Source organism: Dioscorea cayenensis, chromosome 12, assembly GCF_009730915.1.
Source record: "Dioscorea cayenensis subsp. rotundata cultivar TDr96_F1 chromosome 12, TDr96_F1_v2_PseudoChromosome.rev07_lg8_w22 25.fasta, whole genome shotgun sequence".
Classification (NCBI taxonomy): Eukaryota; Viridiplantae; Streptophyta; class Magnoliopsida; order Dioscoreales; family Dioscoreaceae; genus Dioscorea; species Dioscorea cayenensis.
Genome location: NC_052482.1, coordinates 9,669,987 through 9,688,019, shown reverse-complemented (window position 1 = coordinate 9,688,019; position 18,033 = coordinate 9,669,987). Strand labels below are relative to the sequence as shown.

General features: G+C 34.4%; 1 protein-coding gene across 1 annotated transcript; it reads left to right on the top strand.

Moving 5' to 3' along the window:
• Nucleotides 1–9,185: 9,185 nt before the first annotated feature.
• Nucleotides 9,186–13,469, top strand: LOC120273996 (cyclin-P3-1-like). Its single transcript, XM_039280743.1, has 3 exons — nt 9,186–9,752; nt 11,231–11,638; nt 12,806–13,469. Exons 2-3 carry the CDS (start codon nt 11,247–11,249, stop codon nt 13,062–13,064), a joined length of 651 nt encoding a protein of 216 aa, XP_039136677.1. The 5' UTR covers nt 9,186–9,752; nt 11,231–11,246; the 3' UTR covers nt 13,065–13,469.
• The last annotated feature ends 4,564 nt before the right edge of the window (nt 13,470–18,033 follow it).

The window sequence follows — 18,033 nt, the reverse complement described above, 5'->3', positions numbered from 1 at the left end:
ACGCGGAAGGAACAAATGGCCCTTGCTGCCATCTACTAGGGCATTAGCGAGGAGGCGCTCCTCGTTTGGCTGACAAGGAGATGTCCAAGGAGGCATGGGAGATGGTGAAGAACGCACATGGGTGCTGGCCATGTCAAGGAGGTAAAGATCCAAACTCTAAGAAATGAGTTTGAAGGTTTACCCGTGCGTAAAGCGGAGACAATCGATGATTTTACCACAAAGTTGACCACCATAGTCAACAAAATTCGTGCATTGGGTGACAAGGTGGATGAGGCCTATGTCATCAAGAAACTCCTTCGTGTTATCCCTTCCAAGTTTGTTCAGATCATATCGATAATTGAGCAGTTCGACAATCTCAAGATGATGACCCTGGATGAGGTCATCATGTTGCTTAAAGCCCATAAAGAGCGATTGCGAGGTTACCAGGACGAGGAAGAAGAACACATTCTATTGACATAGACCAAATGGAATGTGAGAGAAGAAGGCAAAGGTGCGTCAAACTCATCAAAAGGATGAGGAGAAAGCAACTAGCATGGCCATGAGTGTGGATGTGGACACAGTGATGACAACAGTGGAAATGAAGGCACTCATCAAGAAAGGAATTTTGACAAGACAGAGGTGAAATGCTATAATTATCACTATTGTATTCATTATGCCTATGAGTACAGATTCAAGAAGAAGGATGAGGAAGCCCATCTTGTGAAGAAACAAGATGATGAGCCGGCACTACTCATGACAACTCATTTTGTGGAGAAACAAGATGATGATGATGAGCCGGTACTACTTATGACTGAAGTGTGTGAACCCTTGCAAGACATGAAGCACGCGACAAAGGAGATCATGTTGCACGAGGTGAACAACAAGCATGGTCTTAGAAGTAAGGAAATGGTGTATGAGAACAACTTGTGGCATCTTGACACGGTGCAAGTAACCACATGATGGGAGCCTAAGCCAGTTCTCGAAGTCGGATAAGAGAGTGGTTAGGAGAGTCAAGTTTGGTGATGATTCTGTCATAGACATCCAAGGAAAAGGCACTGTAATGTTTCAGTGTCAAAACGGTGAGCATCGTCTTCTCATAAATGTTTACTTCATACCTAATTTGTGCAGCAATATTGTGATTTTGGGGCAATTTGATGAGCATGGATGAGAGTCGGTGATAAAAGGAGGGTACTTGTGTGTCTATAATAAAGGTGGAAGGTTGTTCGCAAGGGTGAAGAGATTAAAGAACAGATTGTATATACTCAGTCTTAAGGCAACACATCCTATATGTTTGCTTGGAGAACTTGGAGATGTGGCGTGGCTATGGTATGCCTGGTATGGTCATTTTAATTTTCAGGCATTGAGCATCTTGACAAAGAATTCAGTACATCACGAAAGGAGTAAGTACATCGACACTAAATATCACTTTATTCGTGATTGTGTTCAGAAAGGTGACATAAAAGTTAAGCACGTCAAAATGGAGGAGCATCTTAAAGATATCCTGACAAAGCCCCTTGGATACCAAAAGTTTGTCGAGCTATGAGATAAGATCAACCTGGAGGGCGTGAGAAAGACACAACAAGATTAAGGGGGTGAATGTTGAATTAATCTTGTTATCATATTTAGGACCCTATATTATTTATATATTGCATTTAGGCATTTATGGTTGCAATTATGACCCTTGTTATTTTGTAAATTGCATTTGCATTTAGGATTATGTTTGGATAAGTTTGTTACTTTGAATCTATATAGTTTCTTAGTGGATAAGGAACAAAGTTTGAATTCAGTTATTAATATCAATATAAGAAGACTAAAAAGATGTGAGTCTGTTGATCGCGTAAAAAATATTGTTCTTCTTCTTTGAGTGTTGGCGTGTGGTTTTCTCTAATCTTTTCCAACAGAGTTGACCTCAACAATTCTAAATCATGACCACAATTCATAAGCACAAATCCATAATTATGATTCTTGTAAACTATCAACAAGATGAAGAATTTGTTGCCTAAGAACCATTTAAATTTTCTATCAGTGTTTATTCACTCTCTTGTTAATGATAATAACTTAATGAACTTTGCTTGGAAATTTATAAGAGAAGCAAGTTTTGATGCAGCTTATCCCAAATCAGCCAGACTTTGAATGCATGAAATCGTGTTAGGAGGACACTTTGAATAGCTTTTCTCTTCTTTTCATGCAATCCCTTCTTCATCCTCTCAAGAATGAAGTAATTAAAAATCCAATTCATGCATAATCACCACCACCACCACCACACTACCGCCTATTTGTACATTCTCAACCTCTTATTAAATAAAAAAATCTCTTCCCACTATCTTTGATTTTTCACTCACTAAAAATTAAATATATAAAAATAATAATAAAAATAATAAATAAAAATCAAAGTGCGCAAGGCTACGAAAAGATTAATGAAACATGGCATAAAGTTCATGGATAATACATGGGAGGACTTTAGTGTTGTTATCTTTGCAATTGGTTACAAGATCAACGTACCATATTGGCTAAAGGAGAGTGACATATAGGAGGAATATGAGTCCATATGTTGGAAAGGACAGCGTGGTTTGTATTCAGTGGGTTTTACTAGGAAAGGTTTGAGTAGGGCCTCCTTTGATGGAATGAAGGTTGTTGAGGATATTGAAAATGTTGGAAAGCTGAGGCCAAGCTGCGACCTATGTCCGTGTTTCTTCTATTATGTGAGAATTGAACAAGAATACTACTAGTTTTGTAGTAGTAAATAAAAAAAAACCATTGCATGCATGCATGCAAGCATGTACTACCACTAGGCAACTAGTAATGAAGAGGAAGAAACATTCTAATGTAGAGTCATTGATAAAAACACCCATCCCAAAGCAACGTCAAAATGCTCATCTCGAGCTAGCAGCAAAACTTGTTTTAAAAAAATACAAATTTCAAGGCGGTAATGAGATATATATATATATATATCTCAAGGTGGCAATGCAGTATGGTAACAAGGCACATGCAGTGATATATATATATATATGTTCACATGTAAATGAGGTAATATGAAAACATATATATATATATATATATATATATGAAATAAATAAATAATGAAATTTATAATTCACAATTTTATTGTCTTTACTTGTACTCGCGATCTTAATTGGAGGTTCATGAGGTTTTAATATGGGGTAATTAATAATAGAGGATTGCCTCTATTAGGAATGAAAGAGTTCACAAAATTAAAATAAATAAAATGAATAACATTTGTGATTCATTATATCACCCAGTGTTGCTTCACCGACATGACTCCAGGACGCGTATTTTCTATCTCACAATAATAAAGAAGAGAAGACCAATAGGTTAAGTGAAGTAGTTGAAGTTTTGGAGGCTAAAAGAGAAGAAGAGTGGATAGCAAAAGCTGAGCCAGGAGTCTATATAACTTTGGTGGCATTACCTAATGGTTCTAATCTTCTCAAAAAGATATGTTTTAGGTACCTTTTTTTTTTAAATAAAAATACCCATGACAAGTATATGATTTTACTTGTGGGAATACTTGTTAAAGCATATAATGTTTGCAAGTATTTAACTTTAGTTTTATGTGATTTGAAGGGCGGAAATGTTTAATGCTTGGGAAGCTCAAAAATAGTGGAGAGATAACTGTGATAGGATTATGGCACTTTAAAGTGTGAAATCTTATCAAGAGGTGATCTTTCTTTGTTTTTCATTTTTCTTATATATATATATATAATTTTGGATTTATGAATCATGTTAATCATATTAGTTTCATTCAATTATGAGCTTATTATAGATGTTGAAACTGTACAAGTCTTATTTGTTAACATATTCCTACAAATAATAGCTTAAATTCATATTAACCATTAAATTATTAAAGATCTTTATTAAATATACATACATATATATATATATATATATAGATATAGATATATATAAGTTTATTACAATATAGTCCATGATGATGGGATAGAGTGAACAATTTAGTCCTTCTTTATGCTTAAGAAGGATCAAACTCGATTCTTTTTGCATTTTGCATCTGCAAGCCCTCCAATGACTCAACAGAATCACAAGAAAGTCAAGAATGTGAAGAAGAACAATAATCAATCACAAGCTGCAACTCTAATAACTCAAAACACCAAGAGAATGAAGGAGAGAGCTCAAGAAAGTGCATGAATGAAGGAATGGAAGGGAAAGTGGTGGAATGGGTGGTGGAAGATGAACTCGGTGTCTTCGTGACCATCCGATCTTTACCTAACACCTCAAACAAAATCCAACATGTTAAGCTCAAGTTTATTACTTGCCAAACTAGGTAGGGCAGCCGGCTGTCACTGATTCAGCAGATAAAACTTGACTTGGAAGGGTTGGTCAGGCTGGCGTCTCTGAATCAGTCATGAAATTCTACCTAGCAGCCAGTGCTAACCTACCGTTACTGACTCAGCCAAAAAATCCTACCTAACTAATTGGGGCAGTCAGACGTCTTCGAATCAACAGAGAAAATCTGACTTGGTAGGACGAGTCAAGATGGCACCACTTAATCAGCTGAGAAATGCTGCCTCACCGGCTGTGCTAGCCCACTATTACTGACTCAACCAAAAAACTTTTTCTAACTTGGTGGGATAGCCAGTTGTCATCGACTTAGCCAAAAAATCCTATCTAACTAGGTGAGACAGCCAACTATCATCGACTCAGTCGAGAAAATCTGACATGGCAGGATGGGTTATGTTGGTGTTATTGAGTTAGCTGAGAAATTCTGCCTAGCTGGTTATTTAACCAGGTAGGGTACCCAGCCATCACCGACTCAACCAAGAAAATCTGACTTGGTAGGGTAGGTCAAGTCGGCATCACAGAGTCAACCAATTTTGCCTAGCTAGGCTTCCAGACCCCGCCAAAAATTTTTGCCTAACTAGATGGGACAGACATCAGTCACCAACTCAACAGAGAAAATCTGACTTGGCAAGAAGGATCAGGCTGCCATCACTAAGTCAGTAGAGAAATTCTTCTTAACCAGACTTGCCAGTCATAAGTCACTGACTCAACCAAAAAATCCCGGCTAACAAAATGGGACAACCAGCCCATCAATGACCTAGAAGAGAAAATCAAACTAGGCATGTTGAGTTGGTGACAACTGAGAAATTCATCCTAGATGGAGTGCCAATTTACCATCACTAACTAAGATGAAAAATCTTGCCTAACTAGGTGGGACAGCCAGCCACTACTGACTTAACCAAAAAAAAAAATCTGAAGTAGCAAGGCAGGTTAGGTTGCCATCTCTAAGTCGACCGTGAAATTATACCTAGCTGGCAGTGCCAATCGACCGTCACTGAGTTAGATAAAAAATAGTGCCTAACCACTTGGGCCAATTAGACATATTTGAATCAGCCAAGAATATCTGACTTGGTAGAACGGGTCAGGTTGATATCACTGAGTCAGCTAAGAAATTCTGCCTTGCCTACTGTGCCAGCTAGTAGTCACTGATTCAACCCAAAAATCTTGTCTAAGTAGGTGTGATAGTCAGTCGTCACTGACTCAGTAGAGAAAATTTGACTTAATAGGATGGGTCATGCTTACATCATTGAGTCAGCTGAAAAATTTTACCTAGCTGGCCATGTCAAGCAGTCATCGCTAACTCAGCCGAGAATTCTTGCCTAACTAGGTATGTGCTAATTTTTGGAAGTTTTTTAAATTAATAGCTGTGGAGATTCTAAAAGTGGTATGTGCTACATTTGGGACGTTGAGGCGTCTATATAAGCTACCTTGCTCTGAGATTGTATGTGACTCTTGAGGAGAAGAGTGTGAGGGCACTAGACAATCTAGAGAGGATAGTGATCTTTATTTGTGAGAGTGAGTGACAAAGTGTTTGTACTCAATTATTTTCATCTCTTTTAGTGGATTGTTTATCTCTGGGCTTGGCCCCACAGGCGTAGGCGAGTGGACGCCAAACTGGGTTACCAATCTTGTGTGCCACACCGGCGGAACTAACAAATACTACTACTACTACTACTACTATTACTAATACTACTACTACTACTACTACTAGTAATAATAATAATAATAATAATAATAATAATAATAATTATTATTATTATTATTATAATTATAATAATAATTATTATTATAAATAGTGTTGTGAAAAGATTAGGGGAAATTTTTTATTTCATAAGGTTAACATAGTAATTTCATAAACACAAAACAACTTCTAAAAAATGTTTTTTTTTCCAAAAGCATCACATGGCTAGCTTATGAAAAAAACTGTTTTTTTAGCTTTTTTTTTATCAGCTTCTGCTTATGTAGAAAAGCTAATGCAAACATGTTTTTTTGAGCCTAAAAGTGTTTTTTATTATAATAATAATATACTAATACTAATACACTAATATACTAATATTAATACTAATACTATTATAGTAATACTACTGTATTATGATTATAATTATAATTACAATTATAATTATTATTGGGGAAACAAAAAGTATAAAAACATAGTCATTTCTCTATTTGATAAAGATAACTTAGTAATTTAACAACCCCCAAAATAGCTTCTGAGAAATGCTTTTTCAGGAAGCACCATGGTTAGCTTATGAAAAACAACTGTTTTCAGCTTTTTTATTAGTTTTTGCTTCTGCAAAAAGCTAATACAAATATGTTTTTTTGAGCCAATAAGTGTTTTTTTTTCTAAGTCAAGCACTTCTGAGCTTTCCAAAAGCCAATCCAAGCAACTCCTTAGGCTGTTTGGATTGGCTTACAAAATAAGTGTTTTTTTTTCCAGTTTGGTAGAGGACTTTTAAAAAAGTGATTCTTAGAGTAAGTTAAGTGGTTCTCAGTGTTTTATGTTTGAATAAGTTAATGTAGAAGTACTTTTATATGTGTGAAGTTGTTTTGATGTGCATTCTTAAAAGAACTTTTTTAATTATAAATTACAAAAATGGGCATTCATTGAGTTATTATAATATTTCATTCAAAACATAGTAATTGCTATTGATAACAATAGTAGTAACAATAATAATAATAATAAATTATTATTATTATTATTATTATTATTATTATTATTGTGAAAGATTAGGGGAAAATATAAAAACACAGTCAATTCTTTATTTCATAAGGCTAATTTAGTAATTTTATAACCCAAAATAGCTTTCTGAAAAGTGCTTTTCCAGATGAGCAGCTTCTAAAAAAACAGTATTATACCTTTTTTTACCAGTTTCTGCTTCTACAAAAAAAGCAATACGAACAAGTTTTTTTGAACATAAAAGTGCTTAACTTATTTCCGGGCTTTCCGGAAGCTAATTCAAACAAACCCTTAGTTTTTTAAATTGAGATAAATTGAGAAGAGCTTAAATTTTTTGAAGTTAAAATAATGTTAATTAGCAAATTAAACATTTTGAAATTGGATGATGAAAGTAAGAATAACCAAAACCAAGAAAAATTATATAAAAAACAAACCCTAATATATAAATATTAGTTCATTTGTTAATGTTAAAAAAATAGTGATGAAAGTCACGAGTAAGGTTAGGATTTAGAAAAAAAAAGAGAAGAGGGGGAGAATCCAGGGGAGATATGACAACGTTGGATGTTGTAGATTTCAAATCTACGGACACGTTTATAAATGATAAAAAGTAAGAGAAGAGAGTGGTGAAAGCGATAAGTGGGGTTATGGACAAATAGGGTTAGGACGGGTGAGGGAGGAATGACAACATTAAAGGGCCTTTGGATGGCAGTACTGGTTCTCCATTGAGGGAATCATGACTCATTCCCATGTTTGGATGGATTTTTAAGGAAGTAATCATTACCCTGAGGGGATTACCATTAACCCCCACAAGGTAATGGTTCATTCCCCCCATATTCGGGGGAATGAAGAAGGATAAAAGGTGGAATGTGTGTAAATTACCCATTTTACCCCTCACAATATATTAATATATTAAATAAATATAAATATATTAATATTAAAATAATTAATATTTATTTATAATAATCATTAATAATTATATTAAATAAATATTTATATTTAATATAAATATATTAATATTAAAATAATTAATATTTAATTATTATAATTATATAAATTATATTAAATAAATATTTATATTTAATATAGATATATTAATATTATAATAATTAATATTTTAATATAATAATAATATAATAATTATAATAAATAAATATTTATATTTAATATAAATGTTTTAATATTAAAATAATTAATATTTAATCACAATAATCATATAATAAGTATATTAAATAAATATTTATTTCAAATATAAGTCATAAAATAATTAATAAGTAATTTAAATAATTAGTAATAATAAGTAAAATTTGTTTAAAATATTTCATAAACAACATAATTTATTTATTTATATTAATGGTATAAAAGTAATTTTATATCATATCCTTTTATTATTTTTTCAATTTCTAATAAATTACTCTTTTATTTTCCCATTCCAACTCATGAATTGTTTTTTCAACTAGGGCTGGTAACGGGGCGGGCCGGGGACGGGGAATCCCCATCCCCGACTCCCCCGACGCGGGGAGTTATCTCCCGTCCCCATCCCCTCGGGGATCCCCATATACCTATAAGTTTTGTTTGATTTTTTTGTAAAAAATCTAATACTAATACACACTAACACACATGATAAACATAAAAAAATCATTCAAAAATAAAAGTCTCAACAAACCAACAAAAACAAAAATTCTACAAAAACAAAATACTCTAAATGTTTAAGCAAAACGAAATTTAATGAGATAATTTATAAAAAAATGAGAAAATTGTAAATAATTTAAATTTATATATATATATATATTTTTTTAACTAGGGGACGGGGACTCCCATGGGAGTGGGATAGCAATCCCCATCCCCGCTCCATTTAATAAACGGGGACGGGGACCCCGCGGGGCGGGGATAGCAATCCCCGTCCCCGCTCCATTTAATAAACAGGGACGGGGACGGGTTGGCCCCCTTCCCCACTCCCACAGGGGGAATGAACCGGGGAATCCCCGTCCCCGTCAGGTCGGGTCGGGTCCCCGCGGGGATCTGGGATTCCCCGCCCCGTTATCAGCCCTATTTTTAACCAAACATCTTTTCTATTATCATCTCTACCCATTCTTTTCCCATCTCTTTTATTACCTCATGCCCTCTCATTCCATTACCGTAATCCAAACTAGATATTGATCAACAAACATATATAGATATGCAACAAACATCTACATATTACACTGACTCTTATATATAATATATATATTATTTTCATTTGGTTAATTTGGTAAAACAGCAAACACCTTTGACCTCTTTCACAAAGATCTAAAATTTGCTTCACGAGAGTAACAACATCGATGAACTTGGCGACAAATCCGAAGCTGCTGAATCAATCACCCACCCACTGCGCTTCCCATGCCCTCGTTTTTCAAAAAAAATGAAGAAAAATTGGATTTTTAGGCTATCCATCAATTGCGGTGGTGGAATTGGGTGTGAAAATGGAGTTAGATGTGCCAATCCTAATGGCGATAACAACCACTGAAAAGTTTGGTAGTGCGTCACACGTTCCCATAGCCATTGCGGTGTACCCGTGACCACACCATCACCGACACTACCTCCAGCTCAGACCGCAAGTAGCTCATCAGTGGAGGAGAAACCTGAGTTCAATCTTCCATCTTTGGTCTCTTCTCTATATCTTCTCTTTTGCTCTCATTGACTCACTTGTTCTGGAAAAGCAAGTACAGCTGCTGCTGCTGCTGCTGTTATTGCTGAGAAAGAAGTTTATTTTCGTACAAAGATGGAATTTTTGTCAGTTTTGATGGTATGCATGTGTTTGATTTGATTTAGACTCTGGATTTAGATGTTTTCTGTTTTGTGATTGTTGATTTGTTTGTGTTTTCATGTTTCAAACCCAAGTTGGTTCCAGATTTGTTACTCTTTGGTCATTCTTCAAGCAAGATAAAAATTAGTGTTCTCTTTGTGCTCTCATTGATTGTTCTGGAATGCTGAGTATTGTTGCTGCTATTGTTGTCGGCATTCCTTGGAAAGAAACCTATTTATGGTAGCAAGATGGAATTTTTGGCACTTTGGGTGGTATGCATGGTTTGATTTAATTTTCAGAGAGTGAGAGAGACTTACGTACGTTGCTGGATTTTGATGTCTTTTTTCCCGTTCGGATATCATAAGTTATCAGACTGCTGGAATTCAAGATTTGTTTCTCTTTTGTTGAGTTTAAGGTGATAACTTAGTGATTATAGTTGGTCAATCTCCAAATAAGCTAAAGTGAGTTCTTGGATTAGTAGAGGGAGTGAAAAAAACCTGCGAGGCATCTACATTTAGATGTTTTGTGATATTGGTGATCGGCACCATTGTTAAGAAAGAATGCTAGTAATGGTAATGAGATGGTTTTTTTCACACATGTGGTGGTATGCAGGTCATGGTGTTTGTCATCACTGGTTAGATTTGATTTTGGTTTTTAGTTCTATTTGTATAGAGTGAGAGACCCACTGAGGCTGCTGTGTTTCCATGGTTTTGTGATTGTTGATTGTTTTATGTTTTTACTGTTTGAGTATCAAGTCATATTGCTGGTTCTGGTTTGAGATATGTCTGTCTATTGTTGATTTTAAGTTAGATAATTTCTTGCTTGAACTTGATCACTCTCCAAGTCAGCTAAAACTAGTTTTTATTTTTTATTTTTACTTTTTTTTAATTAATTATCAATGGAGGAGCCACAGAGGCTACATTCAGATGCTTTGTGATTTTTGAACATTTTATGTTTTCTCCGTTTATATATCATGTTTTTTCTGCATTGAATGCCAAGTCATAATACAATTTTTGTTGCAGATTTGTTTCTCTTTTATAATTTTAAGTTGAGTAATTTCATGCTCTTGTCCAATGTCTAAAATTTTTCTGATTAAAGTTGCCTTCTCCAAATAAACTAAAAATAGTTGTTAATTTGTAGACATTTATATTGCATGCAATCAACTATAACTTCTGCTAATTGTATGAAAATTTTCCCACTTGATAATTAAGTCATACATTTTTTACTCCATGGATTTGCTTCTCTTTTTGTTGGTTTAAACAATTTGACGACTTTGGATTGGCATTGGTTAGTGCCCAAGTGAACAAAAAATTGTAGTCTGCTGATGTTTCATGCTTGTAATCCATCATAAGTTCTGAGAATTCTGTTGAATGTTCCATGGTATATTCATGTACTCAGGCTCATGTTTAGTTCGGGTTTGTTTGCTGAATAACTCACTGCTCTCACTAATCTAATCATATACATGAAATTGGTTGCAGTGGTGAGATCACAACAATGACACTTGACACTAATGCCATTTTCCCAGAGCTATATGTAGCTCTGGGCCTAAGTGGCTCAAAAAATGGAGCTTCTACTTTTCCGCTTGTGTTGTCATCTTTGTGCTCGCATCTGGATAGAGTTGTCCAGAAGAATGAGAAATCAATGGATGTGACGAGGGCCAAAGAGATTGTTACTGTTTTCCATGGGCTACGAGCACCTGAATTAAGCATACAAATGTATATGGAACGTATATTTAAGTATTCAAAGTGCAGCCCATCATGCTTTGTGCTTGCGAACATATATATTGACAGGTTCCTTCAGCGACCAGATGTTCGTCTAACTTCTCTAAATGTTCATCGTTTACTGATCACAAGTGTAGTCATAGCAGCCAAGTTCATTGATGATGCGTAAGTGCCTAATACCTATTTCATTAATATGGCTTCTTGATATTAAAAATCTATTAACCATTTTTACTTCTCATTAGAATTTAACTTTGTAACTTATTCATTGTTTCCCCTGTTTCTCGTTGCAATTATTGCTATTTCAAGAATTTTGAATTTGTTGATACTTGTTATTGATCAGTGTATCATTATATCAACAGCATTTTTGGAAGCAACCTTGTATGCTTATCCAACTTATGTGTATAGTTTATGCATATGCATTTTGAGATAATTTTTTATCCTTCTCTTCTGAAAATTAAAGAGACAACCAGGAGTTTGTACCAGAGATATAATATGATGATGTGCAAACATTGATAATGGTAAATGGTATTAAGAAAGACCACTTCAGATAGTCTTTAGGAAGTAGGTAGAGCAACTACTGGCATGTAAGGGTATTTAGTAAACTGTTGTTTACCTTTTAAGCTAAATAAGAAAGTGATAAATGACGCTGCTTTACAATGTCGTTGGTATCTAATCTAAATGATTCCATTATAGTTCTTGTAGTATTTCAAGGCATTTGAACTTAGTGATTCATGGATGATAGGTTGACATTGACTCTAAAGTAAAAGGAGAAACATATTGGTTTATATTTTTGGAATTAAGACCCGAAAAATTGATCTATAGGCATGCCTTGCATTCGCCTTTTCTGCAAAGGCATCACTTCTCTTCACGTAAATAATCTCTCTTCAATTGTGATTACACAGCTATTAGCTGTTTACCTCTCAAATTTACAGCATCAAAATTGTAAAATTCTCAGAAATATATCATCAAATTGAAATTAGAAATGCACAGGCAACATTGAATAAATTAAGACTTGGCTGATAGTGATCGTCTTGTGTCGGCTCGTTAGACAGTGCCATGCTGAGCTTTATCAAAGCCAAAAATGAAATTATTGGGTGGGCGTTGGAATAGCTTGTCAATTATCCATTGAATATATATATGTTGGAATTCAATCGGTTCTATTATTTCTGAAATTGTTTCTCATTGGGACATGAATTATTACAAAGAAAACAAAAGCAACCAATGAAGTTGATAGAAGATAGTTTGCTGCACCTCATGATTTTCATTGATATTATAGCATCACTTATCTCATGTTACTGTCAAACAAAGTTGAATATAACCTTTTAACTGCAGATTTTTCAGCAACGCATACTATGCAAAGGTTGGAGGAGTTAGCACTCGTGAGATGAACAAACTAGAGCTTAATTTCTTGTTTAGTCTCGACTTCAGGCTTCAAGTGAGTCCCGAGACTTTTGGTCAATACTGCATACAATTGGAGCGAGAAGGTGCGGGAGTTCCAGTTGAGCGACCAGTTCAAGTGTGCGGACTGAAAGACTTGACAAACAAAGATGATTCAAAATGTCAACCACCTCTTCATAGATACAGCTATTAGTCAATCATGTTTTCTAGATGTCACTGTGGATGAATTTGATTTAATGTGTCGATTTTGTCAATGTTTACAATCAGAAAAAGAAGGTCAAGTTGATGCGAACAAAACGACATTGTGATGCACACAGCGGGGACCTACAATCTCAAAAAACTAGTTTAACAGAGTGGGGTTGGTCTCCAAATATATGCCCATAGACTCTCTCAATAAAGTGATGTGGGCTAAAAAAACTAGTTTAACAGAGTGGGGTTGGTCTTCACATATATGCCCATAGACTCTATCACTTTGGGACTAAATTGGGCTTGTAACACATTGGCTTGAAATCCCGCTTGTACATTATTTATGATATGTTAATCTTTAGAATCTTCATTTAAAAATGAGAGGCTTGTTATGGAGCAGCGCTTTGAATCAGCTAATGATCTTCGTGAAATTTAGTGTTTTTGAGTGTTGACGTAGTTTTGGCTCTCGTGGTGTTCTTTGATAATATTATTTTACGATTGTGGTTGATAGGTCTTTCAGACGTATGCAAACACTTGAACCATTGATTATATATGTATATGGCTCATAGAGCGTTATTTATTTTATTTTATTTTATTTTATTTTAATTAATTTTAATTTTAAATTTTATTTTTAAGATAATGATTTGAATTTAAAATTAATTACTTAGTTGATCTAAGTTTGTATCAGTTGAATTAATACATTAATAAGATTTTATATATTTTTAGTATTAGGAATAAATAGGGTTGGTGTACTAATTTATCGAATAAGATCAATTCAAAAGCACTTTTATGTTATTTTTAGAGAGATTTGTGCAGCGCTTTTATATTATTTTTAGAGAGATTTGTTCGCCCTATCACAAAGATCCCCTAAGAGCATTTTATGGTGTCTCTCTCAGGATACAACGGAAGATCATGCTTTTGGAAAACTGTGATTTTCTAAAATATCACTACTTTAGAAGAAAAAGTTAGATGACCAAATTGGTTTAATATAAATGGTTTCTATATATCAAATGACTTGAATTAACCAATATTATAGCCTCCAAAAGACTTTTTCGAAGAGTTACAACTTTTTTTTTTAATGAAACCATTAACCTTCAAATGCTACATGTGAAGTGTCACATCTTTTAGGTCCAATAGCATCATTGAAAAGTCATAATACTCTTTTAAAATATATTAATTAATTTTATTACTCAATAGATGTTTTGAAAGGTTATATCTAGAGGTGGGCACGGGCCGGTTAATCGGGCCCGGCAGGCCCGACCCGCCGGGTCCGGTTCACCAGCCCACCGACCCGGACCTGGCCCGGCTAGGTGCAGAACCCGCCGGGCCGGGTTGGCCCATCGGACCCGGAGGGTCCGGGTCACAGGGAGCCGGGCCCCGAAGCCCGGCCGGGCCGGCTCGATTGGCCCACCTAAAAATAATAATTCAAAAAAAAGACAGAAAACTCGGAAAAAAATTCAAAAAAATAAAAAAAATAAAAAAATTTGTGAAAAATTCGGAAAAATTCGGAAAAATTTTCTAGAAAAAAAATGAATCAATTAAGACCCCAAAAATGAAGACTACAAGTTTTCAAAATAATAAGAGATGTCCCATGTATTACACTAAATTTCACTAAAATTTTAAATTACACTAAATTTGAAAATAAATGGCTTGGACTTAATTCGTTTACATGCCGAATCAAGTTGCCTACGTATCCTCCTGGGTGTGAGAGGAATCAAAGCCTACGTAGTTCTGTTACACAGTGTAATCGGTCACCCACTTACTTAATCGGTACCATCTAGGTCTTGGTAGGACTCAATGACTGTCGAGCCAGGTGTGCTCATCATGTTATCTGTGTAGAAGAAATCACTAGCATCTGGACTTCCTTGTTCTGCTTCTTGTTGCCGAACTTGAGCACGTTTCCAGTCATCCGTGCAAACTTGAATTTCAATATTTTGTGGGGTCAATTGCGAACATGTTGAATCCAACATGTTTCCACTTGCGCTAAAAGTCTGCTCGCAAGCTCATCGTAGACATAGGACACGCAAAAAAATATCCTTTACCATTAGTGAAAGAATGGGGTACGGATTTTTCATTACCTTGCCACCCGGTTGAGGGACGTTGAAAGTCATATACGTGTTGATTTCTTCTGAGAACCGGAAGGTAGTGTTTAAGTACAAGTCGAGCTCTATATATTGTGATCCCCTTGGTTTCTTCTTTGCTTGCCTCTGCCGGAATGATTCTCCTCCACCACTGCTAGATTGTCCTACTGCCTCCTGTGCAACCTGTGGAACTATATGACTATATCTAATACAATAACTATCATATAATTCAACAAGTTGACTCCTAGTATCAACAACAATTTCATTGACATCCACAATGCTGTCGGAGTCCAGTTCAGATTCTTGAGTATCCACGTCACTCATGGGCAAGCTCATGGGAACCGGTTGGGAATCTTGTCCTCCATTGAATCCTAAGAATTTGTAATATGCGTCCAAATATTCCTGCAAACCTTCTAGCTTCTGCCTTGGATCAAGAACAAATGCAACTAAAGCAATAGGAGGTATATTTTTATAATAAGACAACCATTTAATTTTCATAGTGATCAACGCACTAAACAATTGTGGATCTAATCTAAACTTCCAAAATTGTTCAGTCACGTCAACAACACCATATAAAAATAAATGGGAAGTAGGAAAATAAACTTGCGAAAACAAATTAGTACATGTGTTAAAAACTACAAGCAAATCAATAATACGAGCTATAATTACCCAGATATACTCATATAAACAAAAACCAAGTAAGGAATCATTAACAAACTTAGTCAACAATGTCCTATAGGGAAATGTTGCACTAAGAAGCCGATAAGTTGAGTTCCATCTTGTTTTGATATCTTTAGGGAATTTTTTGACCCTCATGTTATGTGCTTTACAATAGCGAGCCCATTGTTTTATGAGGGTCATGCTTTTTCCCATATAAGCTATGACCTCCTTAACGGGGAGTACAAATTCTTTAAGCTCTTCCAAACCACTTTGCACACATAAGTTTAAAACATGAAAAACACATCTTATATGAAAATATTTTCCACCACATGAAGGCCTCAAAAAATCTTTAATTGAGGCCGTATTAGCGGAGGCATTATGAAAAGAAATCGAAAAAATTTTGAACATTAAACCAAATTCTTCGATAACTCCACGCATAAGTCTATAAATATTATCGGCGCTATGAGACTCGTTGAACACCCTAAAAGCGAGAACGCGCTTTTGGATATTCCACTTGTCATCAACCCAATGTGCCGTAATACCCCTAAAAGAATTTTCATGAAAAACATCGGTCCAAATATCGGAACATAAAGAAACCGAAGAGTTAAAAGTACGAAAATACTCAGAAAGTTGTTCCCTACCATTCTTGTATTGTTTGAATATTGTTCTTTGAATTGTCCTCCTTGAAACCTTCTTACATGCCGGTTGTAGTGTGTCATTGATGCATTCTTGAACTTGACACCGTTCAGCGAAGTTGAACGGCAAGCGCTCGACGGAAATTGTCTCAGCAATTTTATCCTTGTATTTTGCTTGCGAAAATGTAAATAGAGATGATCGAGTACCTGTACCTTCATCCATAGTGAATCAAATTTGTGACTGTGATCGAGCATGTCCAAGCTTGTCCGGGTGCTTCTTCTCCAAGTGTCTATTGAATGTGCCATATCCTCCACCCTTACAATATTTAAATTCGGAACCACAATAGTTACATTTACCATGTGTTACAATGCCATCATTATTATACAACTTTGTAAAATGAGTTTAAAAATGTTAGATTTGAGGGCAATTTCTGTGGAGTTGGTTGCTTGTCCGGTTTGTGAGGGTAGATCAACCGGTGTCGATTGTTCTATTGGGCTCTCAAAATCTTGAAATGGATTGCTTTTTTGAGTAGGTGGTGTGGGAGTGGAAACCGATCCAACAACGCTTTTTCCTCAAGAGCATCCACCACGTGAAGCCATATTTTAATATCTAAGAATACAACAACTAATTTCATTCAAGTCTTCAACATATAATTTCATACAAATATTTACAATACAATAACTTATTTCATTCAAGTGTACAACAAATAAATTTCATGCAAATATTTACAAAAACACAAGTCTACAAATATTTGCAAATAACAAGTTCATGCAAATATTAAAAACCACATGTCTACAACTAATAATGAAATAATTTCATGCAAATATTTACACAAGTCTACAAATATTTGCAATTAACAAGTTCATGCAAATATTTAAAAACCACATGTCTACAACTAATAATGAAATAATTTCATGCAAATATTTACAAAAACAAGTCCACAAAAAAAATACACATAATAATTTCATACAAATATTTACAAAAAAAAAACACAAGTCTACAAATGTTTGCAAATAACAAGTTCATGCAAATATTTAAAAAAAACCACATGTCTACAACTAATAATGAAATAATTTCATGCAAATATTTACAAAAAAAAAACAAGTATAAAAAAACTACACATAATAATTTCATGCAAATATAAAAAAATGCATACACAAGTCTAAAACTATTTAAGAATATTAAAAATAATTTCATGCAAATATTTTAAAAAAAAACAAGTATAAAAAAACTACACATAATAATTTCATGCAAATATCATAAAATACAAACAAATAATTTCATACAAATATTAAAGATGCAAATTCATTCAACTCTACAAAAAAATAATTTCATGCAAATATTTAAGAAAACCAAATATACAAAAAAACTAGAAATATTAATTTCATGTATTTTTTTAAAACTCCCACAAGTTAAAAAAATAATTTCATACAATTCCATAAAAAAATACATTCATGCATTTTAAAAACCACAACTCTAAACAAATAATAAAAAAATAAATATCATAAATGCATCATTTAACTCTACAAAAATAATTTCATGCAAATATTAAAGAATAACAAGTTCATGCAAAAAAACTAGAAATATTAATTTCATGTA

Bases quoted from the DNA above. Each gene is read 5' to 3' on its own strand.
- LOC120273996 (XM_039280743.1), top strand. From the start codon at position 11,247: ATGACACTTGACACTAATGCCATTTTCCCAGAGCTATATGTAGCTCTG. The intron at 11,639-12,805 runs GTAAGTGCCTAA...TTTTAACTGCAG, and splicing joins GCCAAGTTCATTGATGATGC to ATTTTTCAGCAACGCATACT.